The sequence below is a fragment of the Pinus tabuliformis genome, chromosome 5_2 (genome assembly GCF_031772625.1).
Source record: "Pinus tabuliformis cultivar Carrire ecotype Pingquan chromosome 5_2, CPIR1, whole genome shotgun sequence".
Lineage (NCBI taxonomy): Eukaryota > Viridiplantae > Streptophyta > Pinopsida > Pinales > Pinaceae > Pinus > Pinus tabuliformis.
In genome coordinates, this window is record NC_142306.1 from 351,576,085 (window position 1) to 351,601,975 (window position 25,891).

The window sequence follows — 25,891 nt, forward strand, 5'->3', positions numbered from 1 at the left end:
TATTCTCTCACTCATTTGACTATATTTCACTTGGTTGACTTGGAAGTCAAAGGGTTGAATTTGATTGTTTATGGATGTACAAATTGGATTATATGTCTTAGCTGAACATTGATTGAATATCTAAGAAGAAGAAGAATTGATTTGGGTTTTCCCCCTTGTGGGGTTTTGCCCTAGTCTTTGACCAAAAATCTCTGTCTCATTGTGCTTGGCTATCTTCTATTGTGCATTACTGTTTACTGTTCTATCTATAATTGCTTAATTGTTACTAGGGTGAATGAAATTGAATGCTACATTGTTTTAAGTAATTATAACAACATAAAACTTGAGAAAAATTAACAAGTCAATTATGTATGGTGGGTCGAAACAATTTGGTATCAAGTAACAATACATTCGTGACATGGTGCAGAAGGGAGCAGGAAAGCTTCAGTACATCTCTACTGATGTCCTGATTACACCTCTTTCTAGGGGAGGCTTGTGTTTTTTAGAGACAAGCTGGGACTTGTGGAGCATGCCTCTCTGGCTGAGAGGGAGCAATTATTTTTCTTGCATCGTGGTATTCTTCTTGTGTCACTTGACTAGAATTAGGGATATCATCCCTGTGTCAAGTTGATCAGGATTAGGAAGAATGGTTTGAGAGATAATGTTCTTCCTATGTTACTTGACCATAATTACGGATACTATCCCTGTGTCAAGTTGACCAAAATTAGGAAGAACGATTTGACAGACATATAACATCTTTATTCTCCCTGTGTCACTTGACCAAAATTAGGGATATCATCCTTGTGTCAAGTTGACCAAAATTAGCTAGAATGGTTTGAGAGATGATGTTCTTCCTGTGTCACTCGACCAAAATTAGGGATAATATCCCTGTGTCAAGGTGACCAGAATAAGGAAGAAAGTTTGATAGACTAGACAACATATTTATTCTTCATGTGTCACTTGACCAAAATTAGGGATATCATCCCTTTGTCGCTTGACTAGAATTAGGAATATCATCCTTGTGTCAAGTTGACCAAAATTAGGAAGAATGGTTTGAGAGATGATGTTCTTCCTATGTCACTTGACCAAAAATAGGGATAATATCCCTGTGTCAAGTTGACCAGAATCAGAAAGAACAGTTTGACAGACTAGACAACATATTTATTCTTCCTGTGCCACTTGACCAAAGTTAGGGATATCATCCCTGTGTCAAGTTGACCAGAATTAGGAAGATTGCTTTGAGAGATAATGTACTTCCTGTGTCACTTGACCAGAATTAGGAATATTATCCCGTCAAGTTGACCAGAATTAGGAAGAATGATTTGACATGCTAGACGACATCTTTATTCTTCTTGTGTCACTTGACCAAAATTAGGGAGAATGGTTTCATGGACAAAGATTCCTCCCGTGTCCTATGCTGTGACTAGAATTAGGGATGTTATCCTTGTGTCAAGCACATTGACCAAAATTATGAAGGATGGTTCGGTGCATAGACATTTTCCTGTGTCATGTACTGTGACCAGAATTAGGGATGTTGTCCCTATGTCAAGTACATTGACCAAAATTAGGAAAATGGTTCTAGAGGTTGAGTTGTAGCCTCCAAGCATCATGCTCAGATATCTTTCTAGAGGCAACTTGTTTGATTGATTTCTACTTGGTAGACAATGCATATGAGTACCATGATTGTGAGGTACTGGTTGTTTGATGAAGCTGGTAATGTTGATATTGATTTGATAATGATGCTAATCTAGTCTTGATCTTTCCTTAGAAAAACTTTTGAACTTGTTGACATCTTGGTAGACATTATGAATACCTCCCTAGCTAAGAGGGAGTGTTGAAGAATGTAGCTATGGTCGGTCTTCATAATCCTTGATGTGTTTATAATACTATGTAAAAACACGAAAGAAAATTTAAATTTAAATTAGAAGAAATAAAAGAAAGGAAACCAACAAAATCATTTAAAATTAAAATCCTTGAAAATAACTCATACTCACGTAAATAACATATTTAACATTAGTTACTACCCACCATAATTTAAGCAAGTATTTGCGTAAAAGATGGGATAAGGAACAATATGAAAATAAATATAATTACCAAGAGTTACTTCCCACCATTATTTATGGTTTCTTCAACACTTCAACAAATGAGTAAAAATGTATATGTGCAGAGTTACTTGTGGTCACTACCTAACAAAATTTAATTTGAAAAGAGACATGATTTAATTTGCGAAGAGTTGTGCCTTTTGGGCACCGTAAAATCACTATAAAAAATTAAAATACACTTGAACTTTGCATTTTTCACTCGCTTATCACTCACACATCTCTCTCTCTCACACACGTGGGAAACAATCTAAGAAAGAGGCTAATGTTTTTGAGGAGATAAATTTTTGAGATAGCCTAAGTTTTCAACATTGTGATCTCTACTTTCCTTTTAAGGTTATTGGTTGAATTTCTGAAGTGTGATTGCTTGATGAAGATAAAAGAACTATAATATATATTTACAAGTAATTGTTGTAGTTCAGAAATAATGCTTGTATCCATTGCACTCTATTTTTCAAATCCTTGCATCATAGGGATTTACTAATACCAAGGGAGATTGTCACTGGTCTTTTAGAGTTTATTGTAGGGCAGAAAGGTGTGTGTAAGGGAGATGCACTTGGAAAGTATGCCAAGAGTGTTTTTCTAAGCAGTGGTACTACGTCCTAGGGGATATTAGATTTGGTGCATTTAGATTTGTGTGGTCCAATGTCAATTTCGTCTTTGAGTTGGTTACAGTTACTACGTGATCTTCACAGATGATTTCTCTTGAAGGATTTACTTCATGAAGACCAAGGATGAGGTCTTTAGTTTGTTTCGAGAGTTTAAGGCTCTCTTGGAGTGTTGAAAAATGTGTAATTAGGTTCGGTCTTCATAAAAATGAAATGTACTTTTGATTCTTGTATACTGTAAAATGAAAGAAAAATTATTAATGTTATTTTTGTAGCATGGGTTTCATGCTCAAGGTCTTTTATTTAGAGGTCAAGCACCTATTGAGTGCTTCTAAGGTTTGTCCTAGGGTCAAGAAGTCAAAAGAGTCATTGTCATATGAAGAAGACCCCATTGGGCACATTGTAACTTGTAAAATAATTAGTGTATTTAAAAGTGTCAAAATACCCTCCAAGACCAAGTCGGCCTGGCAACTAAGAAGTCGACCTCAATTAAGGCATTTCGTCCACCCTGGAAGCCTATGTATTGGAGGGAACTTGACCGCCTATGGACATCATTCATTCTCTTACCATTCAACCGAAGGAGAAGAAGAAGGCTAGCGAAGAAGGAAGAAGGATGAAAGACAAGTGTTTGGGTTGTTTTCTCTCTCTCTCTTCTCACACATGCGAAGGAAGGAGGCTAGGGTTGTTGCAAGATCGAACTTGGAGAAATTGTAGAAAGAAGGTTGAAGGAAGGTCTATTAGGTCATCCTCAAGCCCTAGAAGAAGGAGAAACTCAAGCGAAGGTCAAAGGAAGCCTTGGAAGCCCTAGATTTGCTCACACGTGTGGAGGCAGCAACAGTTGCATGGGCCAAAAATTTCAGACCTGCAGTAGACGCTGAAATTTTGTAGCAGGGGTTCGAAGTTGTGCAACTTGAAGAGATTTCACTGGGTTTGACTTGGACAATGGAAGCACATCATCAAGAAGGCCAGACTTGGTCTTGGTCTAGAGGTCTTGGAATTCGTCATTTGAAGAATATATAAGAAGAGAAGAGATTTGTGGGTTTTCCTCTCAAGTGGAGAGGTTTTGGCCTTGGCTTGCAGCCTATATCTTGTGTTCCTATGTACTATTGATCTTCTTGTTTTGGTAGCTGTTTGATGATAAGAATAAGTTATAACATAATAATAAGAAAAGAAGCTAATAAGTAAGAAAAGGTAAAAAGACAACACGAACAATTATCAAGGTTAAGAGAAATCATTCTAACCATAGCCCTATAGATTTCTCAACATGGTTTCAGAGCTAAGGTTGGCTAAGGGCATGATGAAGATCACTACATCCTGGAAAAGGTCTTTGAAGTAGTGTTCCATGGTAGCAAGTCATCTCAAGCAAAGAATCAAGGTGTTATGGAATCTCCTATTATCCATCAAGAATAGTATGACCAAAACTTCTATAAAGGACGAAGGGTTATTCTCAACACTTATTGGCACATTTGAAGATGAGAATATTTGGGTGAATGATAGGGGAGCATGAAGACATATGACAGGTGAGCACAAACAACTAAAGACCTTATCAAGAGGAAAATCTTCCTACTTTGTTGAACTTGGTGACAAGAAGAGTTATCCTATAAGAGGAATTGGATCAACCTCACTGGAGCTAGTGAATGGAGGAAATATTCATCTCAACAACATCCTATTTGTTCTAGGTTTGCAAAAGAATCTACTTTCTATTTCATGTTTAGATGATGAGGGAGATAGAGTCGCTTTTATAGATGGAATATGGGATAAAAGCTCTAGCATCGAAAATGCAAATATCATTAGGATTCGTGAAGGAAGACTCTACAAATTGTTGACTCCTCTCTCTATAGCTTTGGTTCACTCTAAATTCAATGGTGAATGACATCCTTGAATTCAAGGAGGATCATGAAGGAGTATGCAAGGGATGTGCATTAGGTAAAATGTTAAGAGACCATTTGGAAGCAGTGCTTCAAGGTCAAAATAAATCTTGGATATCATTCATTCTGATGTTTGTGGTCCTATCTCTACAAAGTCTCTCAGAGGTCGTCTATATTATGTAACATTCATTGATGACCACTCAAGGAAAACTTGGATCTATTTGCTGAAGTCCAAGGATGAAGTATTCGACAAATTTCAAGAATTCAAAGCTGAAGTAGAGAACCTTACAGAAAGAAGAATAAAGATACTAAGATCTGACAATGGAGGAGAATACACTTCAAAGGAACTCATAGATTTATGTAAGGAGGTTGGGTTTAAGAGGGAGTTGTTAGTCCCATATAATCCCGAACAAAATGGAGTTGCTGAACAAAAGAATTGATCTATTGAAGAAAGTGGAAGAGCCATGTTACATGATCAAGACTTGCCAAAATTTCTGTGGGGTGAAGCAACAAAGACTGTTGTATATGTTCAAAATCGAAGTCCTCATAGATCTCTAAACAACATGACTCCTGAAGAAGCATTCATTGGGAAGAAACCAAGCATTGATCATCTTCAAATATTTGGATGTCCTGACTGTATTCACATTCCAAAGGATAAGAGAAAGAAGTTGGATCCGACAAGCATGAAGGGAATATTTATTGGCTATAGTAATACTTCAAAGGCATATAGGGTCTACATCTATGTTGCATGAAACTTCAAGGAACTCGACGTTTCGGGCCCTCTGTTCCCGAAACTCCGAAACTTGGCCGAAACTCGACCGAAACTTGACCACCATGTAATCATCTATTAGAGTTAATATAGACTTGTTTTTCCTTCTAAATTGTCATCTATGGGTCTTATTCCCCTTTTTCTTGCAAGATAATGTGTTATTCACTTATTTATTTATTTATATATTTTATATATATACATATATGATGTTTCGGTTGACGTTTCGGCCGATGTTTCCATTTTTGGGCGGTGATGTTTCTAAACATACCCGTTTCGGAAACTCCGAAACGTTTCGACGTTTCATGCAACTTATATCTACATAAAGGGAGGACATCGAATAGAAGTAAGTCGGGATGTGATCTTTGATGAAATTGATGGACTCTGATGATGAAGAACTTCCAATATTTTAAGAAGAATGCACCTGGGAGGAAGAGAACTCAAATCTTGAAGATGAAGGTCCCAGTGAACCTGTGCAACTTGTGATCATCCTTGAAAGCAGAAAGATGCCTAATTGGTTAAAGTCTACTCTTCTAGATGTAGGACATGGAGTAGCCAAAGGCACATTCAGGGAAAGTAAGAAGCCCAAAAAGATATTCAGGGTATGCAGCCTATATGATGAAATTAATAGAATCAGAACCATCCACCTTTGAAGAGGTTATCAAACATCAAGATTGGAAAGATGCCATGAATGAGGAGTATCAATCAATAATGAAAATGGAGTCCGGGAGATCGTAGCTAGCACTGAAGACAAATCTGTGGTAACTTCCAAGTGGCTCTATAAGATTAAACATGCAACAGATGGAAGTATTGATAAATATGAGGCAATATTTATGGCTAGGGGCTTCTCTCAATAGGAAGGCATTGATTATGAAGAAACATTTGCTCCTACAACAAGGTATACTACTATACGTTCGTTGGTCTCTTTGGTAGGATCGATGGGATGGAACATCCATCAAATGGATGTGAAGACAACATTCTTGAATGGCACTATCGATGAAGAAGTCTATATAGAACAACCCTTGGGATTTGAAGTAAAATATAGAGAGACCTATGTTTGTAGGTTGAAGAAGGCACTTTATGGCCTTAAGCAAGCACCAAGGGCGTGGTATGCAAGGATGGATGCATACCTACAAAGATTGGGCTTCTCGAAGAGTTCTACTGATTCGAATCTCTATATCAAGGTTGTGAAGGATGAGCCTGTAATCATTCTTCTATATGTGGATGATCTTCTCATGATAGGTGTAGAAGGTCGTATTCAAGAATGCAAGAAGCAACTGGTAGCAAAATTCAATATGAAGGATCTAGGGCTGATGCACTATTATTTGGGGTTGGAAGTTTGGCAAGGACCTGATGAGATTTATCTAGGTCAAGGAAAGTATGTGATCGAGATGCTGAAAAGGTTTGACATGATGGATTGCAAACCTATGACAACCCCTATGATCACAAACTTGAAAAGGCTAAGAAGTTCTGAATCAAGCCCGGTGGATCTGACAAGGTATAGACAATTGATTGGCTCACTGATGTATTTGGTAAATACTCGACCAAACATTTGTTTTGCAGTGAATGTTCTCAGTTAGTTCCAGGTAGAGCCCAAGCATGATCATTGGATATAAACCAAGCATGTAATGAGATATCTGCAAAGAACAATCCACTACTACTTGAAGTATGATAAGAGGAATGCTTTCCACTTGATTGGATATACAAATTCCGACTGGGGAGGCAGTGAGATGGATGGGAGAAGCACTACTGGAGGATGTTTTAGTTTGGGATCCTCCATGATATCCTGGATGAGTAGAAAGAAAGAATCGATTGCTTTGAGTAGTGCTGAGGTTGAATATATTGCAGCCTGTGAAGTAAGCAGAGAAGCTGTCTAGTTAAAGAAGCTACTGTCTGACTTGTTTGAAGGACTAATGGACCTTATGGTATACATTGTGACAACACGAGCTGTATAAGGTTGTCTGAAGACCCAATGTTTCATGGAAAGACAAAACATATAAATAACAAGTATCACTACATACGAAAGCTGGTGCAAGATGGAGTGTTGCAGCTACGGTATATCTCCACTGATGAATAGGTAGCTGACATCTTGACAAAACCTATTCCTAATTAGAAGCTTGTGTATTTGAGAGACAAGCTTGGACTGATTGATATATCCTCCGTAGTTGAGAGGGAGAGATATGTTGAAAAATGTAACTAGGTTCGGTCTTCATAAAATGTATTTGTGAAAAGAATTTTTATTATTGTTACAATGACTTATTAATGCATGGGTTTCATGCTTGGGTCATCATTTTATTAGTCAAAGTACCCATTGAGGACTCCTAGGATTAATAATGAGTCATTAGAGTCATAGTATATTTTATGAGACCCTTCTTGGGCTTTCGAACAATGTAAAAAGAACTATTTTTGAGTCAAAGATGAATTATGTAACCTCCACACCAAGTTGTCCTTAAGGAGGTCAAGTCGGGCCTCAACTGAGCAATTCGACCTCATCAAAAGCCTATATATTGAAGCAGATTGAATTCATTTGGACACTCTCTCTCTCACAAGTTCGATATCCAAGAAAGCGTTGGGAAAAGTGCAAAGGTAAAGGAGGCTAAAAGGAGTGCGGGTTTGGTCAAGAAGGAAGGGAAGGACAAAATTGAAGTTTTGGGATGTCTCTCTCTCTCTCTCATGTGGGCTACTTTAGGAGATCGAAGTCTCTTTATCAAAGTCGAAGCTACTGCTGCTGCCAAGTTGAAATTGCTAGGGTCGAAGTATTGCTGCTGCTAGGTTGAAGGTTGGATCGAAGAAGGAAAGGCTGGCTTGGTGTGGAGGAGGTCTGTGTCTAGGTTGAAGAGTCTCAAGAAAACTATTGAAGAGATTTTGACTGGGTTTTCCCCTAGATAGGGGTTTTGCCCTGACAGAGTGCCTACATCTTGTGTCTTGTGTTTTTGTGATCTTCATGCACACATAATTTGGTAATTGCTTGATGAAAGACAATATAACAAATACATAAAAGAAGCCAACATAATTCACAAATAAATATCAAGAAAGAGAAATCTAACCCTAATTCTACGAGCATTGATTTCTCAACATGGTATTGGAGCTAAGGTCGAAGAAGATTGAAGATCACTTCATTGGCTTGAAGGAAATGATTACTCCCTCTATGATAAGAATGGGATTCAATACTACAGGAAGATGGATCAAGAAGATTGTCTACTACTTATTCAACAAGGTCAAAAGTCAAGGGTTCTTAGCTGCACTTACAAGATCACTTAATGATGATGATGCATGGATCATTGGCAGTGGAGCATCATGGCATATGACAGGGGAAAGTAAACAACTTCAAACTCTATCAAAGGAACCATCTTTTCATGCAGTGGAATTGGGTGACAACAAAAACTATGCTGTTAGAGGCCTGGGATCAACATCTTTGAAGTTGGAGAATGGAGCAAAACTACATCTCAACAACATACTATATGTTCCAAGTTTGAAAAAGAATTTGCTTTCAATTTCTTTCCTAGAAGATAAAGGGGATAGAGTTGCTTTTGTTGATGGAAAGATTCAAGTATTGATAAAGCTAGGGTTATTGGAGTTCGTGAAGGAAGCTTGTATATAGTCATTACCCTACCTCCTCAAGCCCTAGTTCATATGGAAATCAATCCCATTGAGTTATGACATAGAAGATATGGTCATCTTCACTACAAGGTCATTCCCACTCTTAAACATCCAGTTCATCGCATCCTCGATATCAAAGATCGTGAAGAAATTTGCAAGGGATGCTCTTTGGGAAAACATACAAGAAAACCATTTTCAAATAGTGAATCAAGGTCTAAAGAAGTATTAGACCTCATACATTTTGATGTGTGTGGGCCCATGTCTGACAAATCACTTGGTGGTCATCTTTACTACATAACATTTATTAATGATCACTCTAGAAAGACATGGCTCTACCGTCTCAAGCAAAAGGATGAAGTATTTGAGAAATTTAAGGAATTTAGATGTGAATTGGAAACCCTAACTGAAAGGAAAATAAAGACTTTGAGATTCGACAATGGTGGGGAATACACTTCTAAAGAATTGATTGCATATTGTAAAGAAGCAGGAATTAAAAGGGAGCTTATTGTTCCCTACTATCTTGAACAAAATGGAGTGGCCAAAAGAAAGAATAGGACAATTGAAGAAAGTGTACGAACAATGCTCCTTGATCATGAATTACCAAAATTTCTATGGGGAGAAGCAACAATGACAGTCGTATGTATTCAAAATAGAAGTCCTCGTAGAATTCTTGAAAATATGACAGTCGAGGAAGCATTCACAGTGAAGAAGCCATTTGTGGACCATCTTCAAATCTTCAGTAGTCCTGCCTATATCCACATTCCAAAGTACAAACGAAAGAAGTTAGATTCTACAAGCATCAAAGGGATCTTCGTTGGTTGGCTATAGTCTTTCTTCAAAGGCGTATAGAATCTACATCAAGGAAGGGAGACACATTTAAGTAAGCAGGGATGTTATATTTGATGAAAATCAAGCCTACAAAAGACCCAAAGATACTCCTATGGATTCCGATGATGAAGATCTACTTATATTTGAAGAAGAAGTACAACCTGACAATCTTTCTACAATTCAAGAAGAAGAAGAAGGACCAAGTGAGCCTATTCAATCTGTGATCATACCGAACGCAAGGAAGAGTCCAAATTGGTTAAAAGCTACTCTTGAAGATGCTGAAGGACATGGAGCTGCGAAAGGAACCTTTAGAGAAAGCAAAAGGCCGAAGAGGTATTTTGGATATGTTACATATATGACAAGACTAATTGGAGCCGAACCATCTACATTTGAAGAAGCTGCTCATCAAGAACTATGGAAGAAAGCTATGTAGGAAGAATATCAATCCATCATGAAGAATGGGGTTTGGGAAATCGTTCCTAGACCTAGTGACAAATCGGTTGTCACCTCAAAATGGATCTACAAGATCAAACACGCTGTTGATGGAAGTATAGATAAATACAAGGCCAGATTTGTTGCAAGGGGTTTCTCTCAAAAGGAAGGCATAGATTATGAAGAAACCTTTGCACCCACTGCAAGGTATACTACCATTAGATCTTTGGTTTCATTGGCTGCTACAATGGGATGGAATATCCATCAAATGGACGTGAAGACAACATTTTTGATTGGGACCATCGATGAGAAAGTATACATTGAGCAACCCAAAGGCGTTGAGGTAAATGGTAAAGACTCAAGAAGGCCCTATATGGTTTGAAGCAAGCTCCTAGGGCATGGTATGCATGAATGGATACATACCTTCTAAGAATTTGGTTCGTAAAGAGTTCCGTTGATCCAAATCTCTACATCAAGGTTGTGAATAATGAGCCAATCATTATTCTATTATATGTGGATTATTTATTCATTACAGGTGTGGAGAGAAGAATACAAGAATGCAAGAAGATGCTGGTAGCTGAATTTGAGATGAAGGATCTAGGACTGATGCACTATTACCTAGGTCTGGAAGTATGGAAAAATCTTGGGGAGATATATTTGGGGCAAGGAAAGTATATCATCAAGTTGTTGTAGAAATTTGGGATGATGGATTCCAAGCCCATGACTACTCCTATGATCACCAATCTCAAGAAGTTGAGGAGCTCCGACTCAAGTCTCGTGGATCCTACCTCCTATCGTCAGTTGGTGGGTTCTCTGATGTATCTGGTAAATACTAGGCCGATATATGCTTTGTTGTGAACATTCTTAGTCAGTTTCAGTTGGAGCCTCGTCATGATCACTGGATAGCTACCAAGCATATATTGAGATATTTTCATGGCACGATACATCATTGCCTAAAGTACAATAGCAAGGAAGTCAAGTTGATTGGCTTCACAAATTCTGATTGGGGTGGCAGTGAGACCGATGGAAGAAGCACTACCGGTGGATGCTTTAGTTTGGGATCTGCCATGATCTCATGGATGAGTAGAAAGCAAGATCCCATTGCTTTGAGTAGTGCTGAAGCAGAGTACGTGGCTACATGTGAAGTAGGAAAGGAGGTTGTATGGTTGAAGAAGCTTCTGACAGATTTGTTTGAGAAGCCTTTGGATCCTACTGTGATAAATTGTGATAATCAAAGTTGTATCAAGATGTCTAGAGATCCCGTGTTTCATGCTAGGATGAAGCATATCAACAATAAGTTCCACTACATTAGGAACTTGGTGTAGGATGGGATCGTGAAGCTACAGTATGTCCCGACAGACGATCAGGTAGCTGATATACTAACAAAGTCTCTTCCTAATAAGAAGTTTGAATATCTTAGAATCATGCTTGGTTTAGTTGATATTGTTGATGATAATGAAAGTTTAGAAGAGATTTTTTGAGGCCTTGTGTGTGAGACACATTACCTGGGGGACATCTAGCCGACACTATGTGTTGATGTCTAGTTCCCGAAGTAGAGAGGGTGGCGTTGGTCATGAAGGTCTGACCTCGGATACATACCTAGATCCCTGGGTTGATGGTCAACAAGTAAGCCTGATGGTACTTAGAGAGGCTGAAAGCTTTAGTCCATCTTCGCCCCACTCGGATAGATTACCCTGGTCAGGAATCTAGTCCGTGGCATTGCGGTGCCTAAACTGTTGAGAGACCTTGGATAGATTGCCTTGGTCAAGAATCTAGTCCATAGTTCATATAGTTTGAGATCTTCCTTGTACTTGTTATGAATACCTCCCTAGTTAAGAGGGAGTGTTGAAAAATGTAACTAGGTTCGGTCTTCATAAAATGTATTTGTCAAAAGAATTTTTATTATTGTTACAATGACTTATTAAAGCATGGGTTTCATGCTTGGGTCACCATTTTATTAGGCAGAGTCCCCATTGAGGACTCCTAGGATTAATAATGAGTCATTAGAGTCATTGTATATTTTATGAGACCCTTCTTGGGCTTTCGAACGATGTAAAAAGAATTATTTTTGAGTGAAAGATGAATGATGTAACCTCCACACCAAGTCAACCTCAACTGAGTAATTCGACCTCACCAAAAGCCTATATATTGAAGTAGATCGAATTCATTTGGACACACTCTCTCACAAGTTCGATATCCAAGAAAGAGCTGGAAAAAGTACGAAGGTGAAGAAGGAGGCTAAAAGTAGTGCGAGTTTGGTGAATAAGGAAGGGAAGGACAAAATCGAAGTTTTGGGATGTCTCTCTTTCTCTCTCTCATGTGGGCTACTTTAGGAGATCGAAGTCTCTTTGTCAAAGTCGAAGCTACTGCTGCTGCCTGAAGCTGCCAAGTCGAAGTTGCTGGGGTCGAAGTATTGTTGCTACTAGGTCGAAGGTTGGATCGAAGAAAGAAAGGTTGGCTTGGTGTGGAGGAGGTCTATGTCTAGGTTGAAGAGTCTCAAGAAAACTATTGAAGGAAGATATTTTGACTGGGTTTTCCGCTAGATAGGGGTTTTGCCTTGGCAAAGTGCCTACATCCTGTGTCTTGTGTTTTTGTGATCTTCATGCATACATGATTTGGTAATTGCTTGATGAAACAAATAAGTAAAAGAAGTCAACATAATTCACAAGTAATTATCAAGAAAGAGAAATCTAACCCTAATTCTACTAGCATTGATTTATCAAGATAGACACATCATTCTTGTCATTTCCACGCCTTCGGGTGTCTAGTTTATATCCATGTACCTTTAGAGAAGAGGATGAAACTAGAGCCCTTATAACTGAATGACATCTTTGTGGGTTACAATGAGACTTCAAAGGCATACAGGGTATATATTCTATCGTAGGGGAAGACTGTTGCGAGCAACAATGTTAGGTTAGAGGAGAGCTAAGCCTTTAGGAAATCACATGAACCCATTCTAGTAGTGGCAGAGGATAAGGAGTGAGGTTTTGAAGATTGAGAGACCATCAACACCAGCAACTGTGACTTAGTCTTCAGATCAAGATGAGTTAGATGTTCCTTCTAGTTTTGTCAGGATGAGACCAAAATGGCTTGAGCTGCTAAATCTCAAATACCAACCAGGTTTATTTTCTCATGGCAATTTATTTTATCTCCAACAATTTATTTATTTACTCAAATAAACACTGAATTACCGAAAAATAAAATCATCAGTATTTTAACTTCTAGAAAAAATACATGCAGTGGAATTTAAAACAGAGAGATCAATCACACATTGCAAAAATAATTCACCCACAACAATTCTCCATCATTTATTAATCTAAAATATGGGTTTTTCGACCCCCGGAGATACAAGGGGAAATACAATATCTAGAACCTGTAACTTGGTTCCCACAGATTGAATTCGACCCAAGGAATTCGACCTCTAGGAAATCAACCTCTACAAGAAATCGATTTGGAGAAATCGGCCCAAATACTCAGCCATGGAAATCCACATGCACCCTTCTTGCATGCCACTACTGTGCACTAGGGAAAGCTCGACCCTCCAACAATGCGGCTTCCTCCAGATCAAATCGATCTCCCTCCAGCAACTCGGCCTTACAATCTCCTCCACTTGGCCCCCAGGATTCACCCTCAATCCACTCACACTTCTTGTCTGCGCTCTAGTCCATTGAGCCACTTGCACTAGAGAAAATCACTCTCTCTGTGATGACTTGCTCACTTGAGTTATGTCTTGTGTCTTCACCTCTTTGCTATTTTCCTTTATAATCTTTATTAAGCCCAAATCCGTAACCCTAATCAACCTTTTAGAATCATCTTGGAGATAAATGGTTGAGATTATTTCTAAGTCACTTAAATAATTAAATTATTTATCCTTAGAAAATGATTTAATAGTCCACAATAATTAATTGACTTTAATTATTGTACTTTTGCTAAGTTAGACTTAGGAAAGAAGACATAAATCGCTTACTCCAGCAAGCAAGCACCTAAAGTGGCAATAAATCAATCATCTTCTGCATGGTAAGACACCAAGCCTATCCAGAAGACATTCTAAAGCTACCGCTAGCTTCACCATGAGCATACACTGAGAGATGCTCAAGAGCATGTGGAGGCTCCTAGGAGGACTTTCAAGAAGAGCATACCACCATAGGATTTTCCCAGTTATATGACTCTTGTGAGTGACCTTAGTTATTCCATGCCTTCCAACTTTGAGGAGGTTGCAAGCCAATAGGATTGGAGGGATGGCATAGAGGAGTAATATGCTTCCATCATGAAGAATGGTGTGTGGGACATTGTGCCCATTGAAGAATCTAGGGCAATTGGGTGTAGAGTGATTCTTCGAGACTAGATAACAATTTGTGAAGTCTTTTTACAATTTGTCTTTTGTTAGCTTAATCTTCTTCTTCTCTTATTAATGCATGTGTGTGTGCTTCATCAAACTGCTATCAAAGCATAAAACAAGAACACAAGATGTTGGCTCTCTGCGAGGGCCAAAACCTCTCTTCTCTTGAGAGGAAAACCCTTCGGTAAGTTTTCTCTTATTGAAGCTTCTTTCTTGATCAATGCCAAACTGTAAACTCTTGACTAGAAGATCCTCCAAGCACAAGTCAATTCCTTCCTTTTCTTTGCACTATGTTTCCCTGGCACTTTGTGTACCTCCTTCTGACACTTTGTTTCCCGGCACTTCATCCTTCTTCCGGCACTTCGTTCTTCCTTCCACTGTAAGTAGATCTTCTAGAAGATATACTTTTACTTAGTGATATACTCATTCCTTCTCTTTGATCATCCGAGTTCCTTCTTGATGTATGGTGGTAGGCTTAGTGTGATAGCACTGCAGCCCTAATTCTCGCACATGTGAGAGGTACCCTAGAGAATTAGGGTCCTTTTCCTTCGCTTGATTTGGGAGGCCTTGTAGGCCTAGTTTCTAACCCAACCAACACTAATTCATGAACTGTTTGATCCTGCTGTCACACCGGCAGAATTACCCTCCTCTTCCTCGCACATGTGACTGTTTCTAGCCCTAGAAATAGTCCTCTTCACTTCGGCCTTATTCCTCCTTCCTTCGCATGTCTTGGAGACCCTTTAGACTATTTCCCTTTTCTTTTTCGGCTAGTTCCCTTTGCTGATTTCAGAGATATTTCAGTGCGTTATAATGGAGTGGACAACCTCTATATATTAAGGACTGTCCCTCCCTTTAGGCCGACTAGAAAACTGTTTGGAGGCTGACTTTTTGTCTTAATTTGGATGGCTTCTTTGGTGGTGTCATATGCTTGAAGGAGACTCTTTGATGGTGCCTTTGCATAGGAGGGGACTTGACTTTGCTTGGAGGTGACTTCCTTGACACTTATACAATGTAACATACCCTTAAGGTCTTTAACATAATTCTTTTGACCTTTTGATTTACCTATAACACTTTAACATGTGCTAGACCTACTTCAGTGAGCAAGAAACTCATTGACATATATTATAAAAATAATATTTCTTTTTATTGAATAAATACAAATAGAAAAGTACATTTATGAAGACTGAACCTAGTTACATTTCCTTCAACGGTGCCTAGGCCAGAAGGGAAATTGGGGGTTAGCTGCAGATGGATCTACATGATCAAGCATGTTGGGGATGGCACTATTGAAAAGTACAAGGTTAGGTTTGTGGCGAGAGTGTTTCCCAGAAGGAGGGAGTGGATTATGGGGAGACATTCGCTCTAGTCACCAAATATATTTCTATTGACGTTATACCTGTTGCTTCAAAGATGGGGTGGAGGATACATCAGATGGATGTCAAGACAACCTTCCTCAATGGAGTAATTGAGGAGGAGGTGTACTTTTTGCAGCCTTGGGGCTTTGAGGTGCCGGGGAGAGATTCTCATGTATGCAGCTTAAAGAAAGCACTATACAGACTCAAGTAGGCACCAAGAGCATCGTACGTGAGGATTGATGGTTATTTTATGATTCATTCTTAAGTCTAACTTAGGAAAAACACATTGATTTTAATTAATTAATGTTGGCTATTGGGCTAAGGTTTTCTAATGAAAAATGAATTAACTCACTTGAGTTAGATATAATCTCTACTGTCGATCTCAAGTGAGGTTTAGGATCTAATCCTAGCTATACATATGGTAGGAGATTTAGGGTTAGTGATCTAGCTCAATGAGAAATTATAAAAGAAGCCTAAGGGAGAGGAGTAAGACACATCAAACTATTGGGAGAGCAAATTTCTCAAGAATAGTGTAAGACTCGAGATTGAAGAGGAAGAAAAGTGTGCAGTTGGAGATTCAAGTGAGCACAAGGGTTTTTGTAGGTGGAGCACACAAGGGAAGGGCTGAGAATTTTCTGGGGTTGAGGCCGAGAGTGTACTGTGAGCTTGGAGAGGCCGATAGGGTTGAGGCTGAGTTCCAGCTGGTGTGTTGCGAGTGTTGGGATGCTGAGAGGGTTGTGGCTGCATGAGTGGAGGGTTGAGCAGCTTCAAGAGGGTCATACTTGTGAGAGACAGCCAGCAAAAGTGTAGGGTGAATTGTTGGAGGCAGATTTTGCCATGCTCTATTAGCTGTATTTTCCTTGTATTCTCTGATGGTCATTATCCCTGTTAAGGGAGCCCTTAATTTTCATGAGTAATGTTCATGACTGATTTTCTATTTAAGTTTCAACTGCAAATTATTTAAGTTAGAATACCTGTATATTTTATTCAACAGTTTTTCAGAAAAATAATTTACTGGGTGAATATATTTTCTGGCCATAAAATAAATTGCTAGGAATTTAAATCAGATCTGGTTTTGAAAAACTAGCATGTGATACCATGCTAGGCCATATCTGAAGGCTGGTAATCCTGTGACACATATTTATATGCATATCTTTTTATTCCATACAATTTCCAGCACATAAAATATCATTTCCAACTATTAATTTATACGAATATTCACCAAAATCCATAGAATTTGGTAGCTGGAAAATTTCTGTGCTAACTTGTTCACTAAGTTGGATTTTTTTTGAATTAACTACAATTAACTTTCTGAATTAATTACAAGTTAACTTTGTTGGAAATTATCATAAATAATCACTTTTTTTCTTAAATTTGTCATAATTTGGGCTTCCTATAAATTTCCAATAACTTTTATCCAAATCATGTTAAAAATTCTAAATATGCATATCATTTTCTTGGCTGCCCGTGTCTTGATTAATTGTAGAACCAAACAAATTTGAAGACAACTCTTCTTCAAATTATTCAACTATGTTCAGAAATTTAAACAGAATTATAGCTTTCTTCTTCATGAATGGGTGAAGGAGAGACCTCATTATGCTGTTAATTCATTGATGGATTCATCTTCAATGCCTTTTTCATAATCTTGCCTTTCGATTGAGACTTGGTGTGCTTGATATTCAATAAATGCTTGATCCTGAAGTGGTGGCTCTTGAAAATGTCTTCATCAACATGGTTTTCAGTTCCATGATCTTCAATTATGGATGTAATTGATGCTTCTTCTACAGTTGGGAGGGATGCTATAGCATATCCAATAAACACCTCAATTTTCTCATCTTCATGATAACGATCTCAACATTTGAGGAATAACCCCAAAAATTCTGCAAATGAAGAGATGGGTTCTATACCAAGATCATTGAACCAAGTACACATAAAAGTGTGCATCCAAACATTCTTATGGATAATGTGAGATTCATTGATAACATTGGTGAAAGACATTTTCAATAAAACTGATTCATGGTATCCATGCAATAAACCAATAAAACCGAAAAATTCTTCATGATAACCTTCATTGAATGGTCCTGAAATGTTTGAGTAATTAAATGGGCTACACATATAAGTGAAGTTGGCTAGTTCTGATCTCATGCGTCTAAATCTTCAAATCTGAAATTAAAACCTGCAACACATCTTCATACCTTGTACCAAATTGGAGTGGAGTGGAGTTGCTAGGGTGAAATTGATGGTTTCAAAAGTTGCTTACTTCACCCAACAAACAGCTATTCTTCAAACCAGCATAGGGAAAAATGGTTTCTTCCTTCAATGGAGCCGCCAGAATGGGAAAAATCTTCAATGAGCAGTCTCATCCAAGGTTGTGTAGCTGATCTGCAAGATGTTTTTCCGAGAGATGGACTTCATCCCTAACAGTAGTGCCAAAAAGTTACTACACAAACCAACACCCAATTTTTGGGACTTTAAGCTAAAGTTGCTGCTTTGTTTGGTAACAGGTACCTAACCAATCCATTTATTGTACTTTTTATTTTTATTTTAGTAGGTCAGTCTAGTCACCTTATTGGGGCTAGTGCCATGATTCTAAAGGAGGTGTATAAATACAAAGATTCACTCATTATTTGTATTATCTAATTCCAGTGAATTCATTAATTCATCTTTGCCTAAGGGCATCTCTTAACAATTTGTTCTATTTGTGGTATTTCACTCTATTTGTGTGGTTGATTGTTCTTGGATGAAGATATGGTATGTAAACATCTTGTGATCTATATTAGCTGCTGTTATAGATCTGCTGGTTTAATGATTGGATGAGGGTTTGTTGAAGGGGTCATAATAGATCTACTATCCTCATATGATTTCAACATTTGGGGTACAGTCACACTTTCAAGGGCAGAAATTTGGACACTTTAAGTCACAGTTAACTGTTACACAGTTAAGCTTCATTGCTCACCACCAGAGGCTTTATTGACAGCCAGGGTACACTTCCTACAATTCGGAATATTCAATTTTCAGGGTTGTTTTCTTTCATGATTTTCAAGAAAGATGTTAGTGTATACTACTGATTCATATTAATGACATAATGGATTATACTAATGTGTATGTGTGCATACATACTATTAGTATAACATCATAATTTCAGATTTGACATCGGAGAGTTTTGTTCATTTTGGTTCATAACTTCATAACCTGTACATAGTAATTTTGATGTATGATCATGTGGTATACTTAGTTATGCTAATACAGTCTTGGGACTCCAGAATCCAAATGTGTCTTTTTTTGCATTATATTCATTGCACCATTCCAAGCTAATATCAATGCAAATATTTTTTTTAGATATTCTCTACCTATATATGATGTACATTGAAGGAGATATGTCTCACAACTCACTGAGGCTATGCTTAGGTTAAGTAGCTGCATTTGGGGGTAATTATTCCATGAAAATTGCTCAGGGTTTATTCTTGGGCCCAACCATAACAAATACCCTGCTTATGCAGGGATGTGGGCCTGTTGGCCCACAAGTGGAAAACATGTCTTTGCGGGGGATTGTTTGCCAAGTTTGAATTCAAATCAATATGATATGGGAAAAATTGGAAGTTGAAATTTCAATTTAGAAGGAATTGTAAGTATACATCGTAAATACTGTGGAATGCACACACATTCTTAGACCCTTAGGAAATGTTGCCTACAGGAACCCTAGACAAAGTACACAAGATTTGATTTGATGACAGGTAGAATGCAGAAAGTTGACCCTAGAAAAAATATTGAAGATTGATCTGAGACTTTTTAGCTAAAGATTTATGCAAATCCTCAATCAAAAGCCGAAATGCAGGCTTGCTGACTCAAAAATTTAAAATAACGAACCGGAGGCCCCAAAACCCTGAATTCAAATAAACTGTGGCATCCAGTAAAAATTGAGATAAGAGAAGAAAAGGTTAGAATCAGGCAAGGAAACAACAGAAAATTCAGCAGTTCAAACTCTCTGGCATTTTTGGACCAAATTGAACGTCTTTGAATTGAATATTTCAGGTGAACTGAATTATTATTGAGTTCCTGAATTCTTTTGGCTGAATCCGTCTAATATGGTAACTTTATTTGAACCCTGATGTGGGGAATAATGACAGCGACACTTTACCAACAACCAACAAATCAACCAAGCTCCCATTGACCACACTGAGTTTTGAAGCATATTTCATATTCTAATTCCAAGGAGTATGGCCTAAGTTACCCGAAGTGTTTTTGAAACAAGTACATGATTCCGAAATGGCACACTCAAAATTCTAGGAAAAGGGAAAACACCAGTATTTTATAAAAATTAAAATATGTGTAGAGTTAGAAACCTCAAACACTAAGTCACTTGACATGCACCTGCCCCCCTGGTCCCAAGTCCTACAGGTTGAACACAACACATGTGAATCGTGTCCTATTCGTAGGATACAAGTTTGACTCATGTCAGACACGAGCCCTACTGATGTCCCAAAATTTGGACGTGTCATGTGAGAAAAACATCTTGAAGTCGATTTATTGCCTCATTCTCACGCAATTTAGTCACAGTTTTGGAGCTCTCAAAGGTTTTGGAGTGCAGCTAAGGGCAATTAAGCAATGTTAGAAGGGATTCCAAGTGTTGGAAAGTGGATTTGTCCAGGCCCTACTTATGATATTAATGGTAATGTTAAATTCTTAAAATAAAAGGATGAAAATGAAGTTTTTAACATTACCATTAATTGACTCAGGATGTTTGAGAGTGGTTTTTCCCTCATTGGATTTCATATGGAGAAAGTAGAATTTTAGATCTTACTCAAAATCCAGTAGACTTAACAGTTTTCAGGATTGGTGGGTTACAATGTTTGCATTGGAGTTTGTCATGTACGAGGGTATGGAACAAGCATTTAATTAAGAGGACCAAGCCCTCTATGTATCTCAATCTTGGTGGTATTGATTGTTGAACTCCTCTGTCACGACCCTAGTAAAAATGCACGCATCACTCAAACAGAATCTCAATTTGACATGCTAAGCTTTTTCTATCTTATTTTAATGCTTAGAGGGTGACATTGATTATCAGGATCCCAATATAGGCAATGATATTGATGATATATAGTACGAGACTGCTAGTAGTTTGTTGTAGCATGATTTTTTTGGGACTATACAGGCCATTTAGGGCTTCTTTGTTGATGCATTTTCGGTTTAGAGATGGATTGTATTTGCACTCAATGCTATTTTGGTTACATGCATTAGTTGTATGATTGAATTTGTATCATCATCATGTAAATGTTTTATATATTTCATATTTTATGTGCAATTCACTAATTTTTTTATATTTTTTAAGATATAATATATAACGTGTCCTGCGTGTCATATTCTGGGGGGTCGCTGTGTCACATGTCAGATACTCATATTTTCGTGTCCTCTGTGTCCCGTGTCCTCGTGTCAGGTGACTTAGCTCAAACATAGGTTCACCAGATTCATAATACTGGCCAGACATTGCACAATCAAAACTTGCCTTATATAGTAGGCAATACAATGGACTTTAAAATCAAAAGACACTAAATTTATAATGCTAAATAGAAAGATACGAGCCTGTTGACATTTAGAATACAAGTTGTGAATAAAGATGTAATGGATTTAATTTCATCTATTTATTTCGTCCAGATGCTAATGAAACAATAAAATTTGTTCATTTCTCTGAAACAGGGGAAATATGATCTGCAGTATGAGAATTCAGAAGATTTTAAACAAAAGTGGAAACAAAGAGTGAGAGAAATGTTGACTGAGCAGGAATGGAGACGGCGCAAAATGAAGATGAGGGTAACTGACTTGTTTTTTGGGGCCTGACGTAGGCAAATTGGATAAACGAATGTTCTTTACTTGATTGCCAGGGCTTAGAATGTATTCTGATACTATTAAGCATAATACTATACTGTGTTGGTGTAGAAAGATTTGAGACTTCAATAGAAGGCAGCCTTATATTTTTCAGCTAAAGTGTATTTTTGGAAATCGGATACTTGTATGCAGATATCAGAGGAGGAAGGCAGACTGAAAAAGGATGAAGAAGAAACAAGGGAGATGTGGAAAAGGAAACGGGAGGCTGAGCAACAGTGGGAAGAAACAAGAGAGAACAGAGTAAGTGATTATGTGTGGGTTTCCTGGTCAAGTAGATGAAGCATTTATGCTCTGTTAATGCCATCCTTATCTGCCATTTGTCATTGTGAATTATTAGGTTATACTAGAGCAAAAATCCTCATTATGTTTTCTGTATAATCATTTATATACAGTAAGAAGAAAATGAGAATGTGCACTTTTAAGAAATGTAATTTAGTGAAGAAATTAGTCATCACTTTTTTAATCGTATATATGTGAGAGCAGCAAAAAAATTGGATCAAGGATTACTGGGAAATGTGAAGTAGTTAAGTGTTGATTTTTGTGTACCATCGAGAGGTATTCCCGCATGACTAGAGGGTTTTCAAGTCGGCTTAGATGAATTATGTAAATCTTTTAATTTAATAAGTCAAGTCAGCCTAGGAGAAGTTAAGTCGGCCAACAAGTGAAGGGATGCGCCCCTTGGGTTGTACTTGATGGAAATAACACTGAGAGGGGGGGTGAATCAGTATTATCACATTAATAAAACTTTTTCATTTCCATAATCAGATTCATATATGCTACTTCCACAACTTCTTATGATTAAGTTAATTGATCTTCAATGAGTGCATTAGAACATTATCAACCATATTATCAGTTAACAGATGCAGTAACATAGAGTAGATCATCACACATAAAGCACACACATGAACACCATGATATAAGGTGGAAACCCAATGCGGGAGAAAACCACCTGCTGCAAGTCATCTCAATCTTCTTCTTAATAAGAAAATCCTTTTACAATATTTTGTACTGGTGCAGTCTTATACCAGTACGGGAGCTACAACCCCCTTTGCTCTTGTACTAGCCGATCCATTTACTAGTACGCAGGCTGCTACCTGCTACAATGCTCCAAAGATTTCCTTTAGCTCTTGTACTAGCTTAGATACTAGTACGTAGGTGCTGGCCTACAATCTTCTCTCCTCCAGGTACCACGTTTCATCAATTTTCAGACTGGATACACTGAAGCACAACACATAATCTGAAAGGCCACATTTCATCCAATTTTCATACTGGGCCCAACAACATTGAAGCTCATAATCAAACAACCTTCTGAATTACCCAAGCACTAGATCAATACATATACAAGTGAGTCATCAATCAGATCTAGTCCATCAGATCACATAAAATGAGTCAATAAGAACCTGATCCATTCATCCATCAATGTATAAACATTTAATCAATCACTGTTGTTATCAGAACTTAATACCAGAAACCAGACATCACTTCAAAACCCAGAACACAACAATAAACAGGGGTAGCTAAATAGATTTCATGAGAAGTACGCAACTTCACCCATATAACACCTGCGTAGAAGTACGCACTGTTTCCAACTGCGTTCCTGCGTACCCACGCACTGTGCCTCACAGACTTCCTGCGTACCTGCGCTCTGTGTCCAATGAACTGCCTGCGCACCTCCGCATCTGCAGCGCTTCTGGGCCTGCGTATCTGCGCACCTGCAGCACTTCTGCGCCTGCGTATCTCCGCACTTTTCTTTCACTGTACTTGCGTACCTGCGGGTATAGATAATTTCAAGACTTCAAGAATAACCCAGACTGTCAGATCTACAGATCTGAACATGCGCCGAGGAGATATCAACCCATTAGTAGATCCGACTTGTAATTCTCATGTTTCTCCTTGATATTGATTCAACTCTCTCTCACAAACCGATTACAAGAATTTCAGATCTAGCTTCTCTTAAGATCTTCTAATTTCACAAGTGTCTAGCCAAATGATCTCCTTTGCTTTATATAGGCAAGCTCTTCCTAAAATCATGGATCAATACCATAGATAACCAAAACATGGGGCTCAATAATAATAATAATAATATAAAACAATACCACGGGCCAAAACCATAGAATCAAGAACGGCGGGCTAAATACCACGGGCCAAACATAAGAAACCCCACGTGAGCGCGCTTCTCTGCCTTGAAGTGAGTGAAACTGGGGTCCGCACCTTTTACATGGTGTACCTGCGGGTATGTACGCACTTTATCTATGATATGCCTGCGTGTCCGCACCTTTTGTACGGTGTACCTGCGTACCCCTTATTTTCTTCAATATTTGAGAGCTGATCATCAATCTCTGCTACTGACCTGAAGTACTGTGATCTATCACCTGTATGGGTTGCCATCAAGGACAACACTTTAGCCATAATGCCAACAGTACTTGTCACACCCCCTGGATGTGTATAAATAAGATGTTAAGATGTCTCATTTGGAGACCAACGAAGAGCAAGTCTCTCTCTCTCTCTTTATCACCGAGTTTGACCAGCATTCTCGAGGCCACATGTGTGAGAAATCAACCAAGTCTGAGAGCAGCAAATTGACCGAAGTTGACTGAAGTTGACCAGAGAGATTTGACCAGTTTGACTGCAGGGCATTGACCAAATCTAGCTGCAGGTTTCACCTCAGACCATTGATCACAGTTGACCGCAGGGCTGAATTGGACTGCAGGCTGAAGTTTTGACCAGAGTTGACTTTTGACCAGCTGCTGAATTTGACAAGGTTTACTAGTATTTTGACCTAGACATTGGCACAGATTTCTAGACAAATAGATGATTTGTAAACCTTGATGAAGAATAATTTCTCCTAAGAAAAGTTGCTGCGTTTTCTCTCAAGGTTGTGTTTCCCATGGTAAAATCAGTCTCTTTTGTGCATGGCTGTCTTTCTGTGATCTTTACCATTTCTGTTGCATTTGTGGTTGAGATTTTTCTGAAGTGTAATTATTCAATGATAGCAGTGGCATAAAATATTGGTTGAAAATTGTTAGGAAGTAATTACTTGGCAGAAAATTGTATTCTACTACACTACCCTTAAAATTTCAGCATTGAATCAGAGCTTTGTTGAAAGTTCAGCCATTGAAGTAAGCGTAAGAGACAGTAATCAACAACTTGATTGAATATTTAGATCTCTTGTCAAAATGGTGCCAAGTCTCAGAGTAGAAGACAGATTGGATGGTGCTACAAATTTCAGATAAGACCAGGATACTTCTTATCTTGAAAGAAAATGACCTTCAGGATCATCTGAAGGAAGTCATTCCAGAGCCAGAGGGAGCTGAGGAAAAAACCAAGCATAAGAAGAATGAAGCCAAGGCTAAGAGAATCTTGATAGATTCTATAAAGGACCACTTGATTCCACATGTTGCTGAGTTGAAGACTATCAAAGAAGTATATGATGCTTTGGTGGGATTGTTCCAGAGTGAGAATACTAGCAGGAAGTTAGCCTTGAAGCATCAGCTCCATAGTATCATGATGTTCAGATTAGATTTTGTTGTCTCTTATCTTATGAGTCTCTCAGTTGAAAGATGAACTTGGAGCTATTAGAGATACCATCAATGACGCAGAGCTTGTTACAATGACTCTCAATGGATTTCCTTCCTCATAGGATCCATTTGTTTAGGCAACTTGTGCATGAGAAAAATTGCCCAAGTTTGATAAACTATGGATTGATTGTGTCCAATAGGAGGCTAGATTGTTGTCCAAGGACAACTTGTAGAGACCTCAAGAGGAAGAAACTCAAGCACTTGCAGCTCATGCAAAGAAAGGAAAAAGAAGAAGAAATTTTGGAAAGTTTGATATGAAGAATACAGGTAGAAGACCCGCTCCAGTTGAGGATCAAAAGAAGATGGATGTGTCAAAGATCAGGTGTTTCAATTGTTATGATTTTGGACACTATGCTTCCTAGCGTCCTCAAAATAAAAAAATGGAAAAGCAGCATGCATCAATAATTGATGTTGATAATGATGATGAACATCAACCTCAAAAGAAGATAATAGAATCTAAACTTGATGAGATTGCAGATGGACTTCAGAAAGAATACTTCTTTTGACATTTATTAATAATTTTTTTCCATAAAGGCCAAGGATGAGGGCTTTAGTA

At 38.1% G+C, this 25,891-nt stretch overlaps 1 protein-coding gene across 1 annotated transcript in view; it reads left to right on the forward strand.

The window, feature by feature from the left end:
- The window catches only part of LOC149158927 (Chaperone DnaJ-domain superfamily protein), a 228,331-nt gene that overhangs the window by 159,859 nt on the left and 42,581 nt on the right, over positions 1 to 25,891 (forward strand). Inside the window, exons 6-7 of the mRNA XM_089436371.1 lie at positions 21,569 to 21,682; positions 21,890 to 21,997. Of these exons, the coding sequence (XP_089292497.1) occupies positions 21,569 to 21,682; positions 21,890 to 21,997 (222 nt within the window). The remainder of the gene's footprint in view (positions 1 to 21,568; positions 21,683 to 21,889; positions 21,998 to 25,891) is intronic.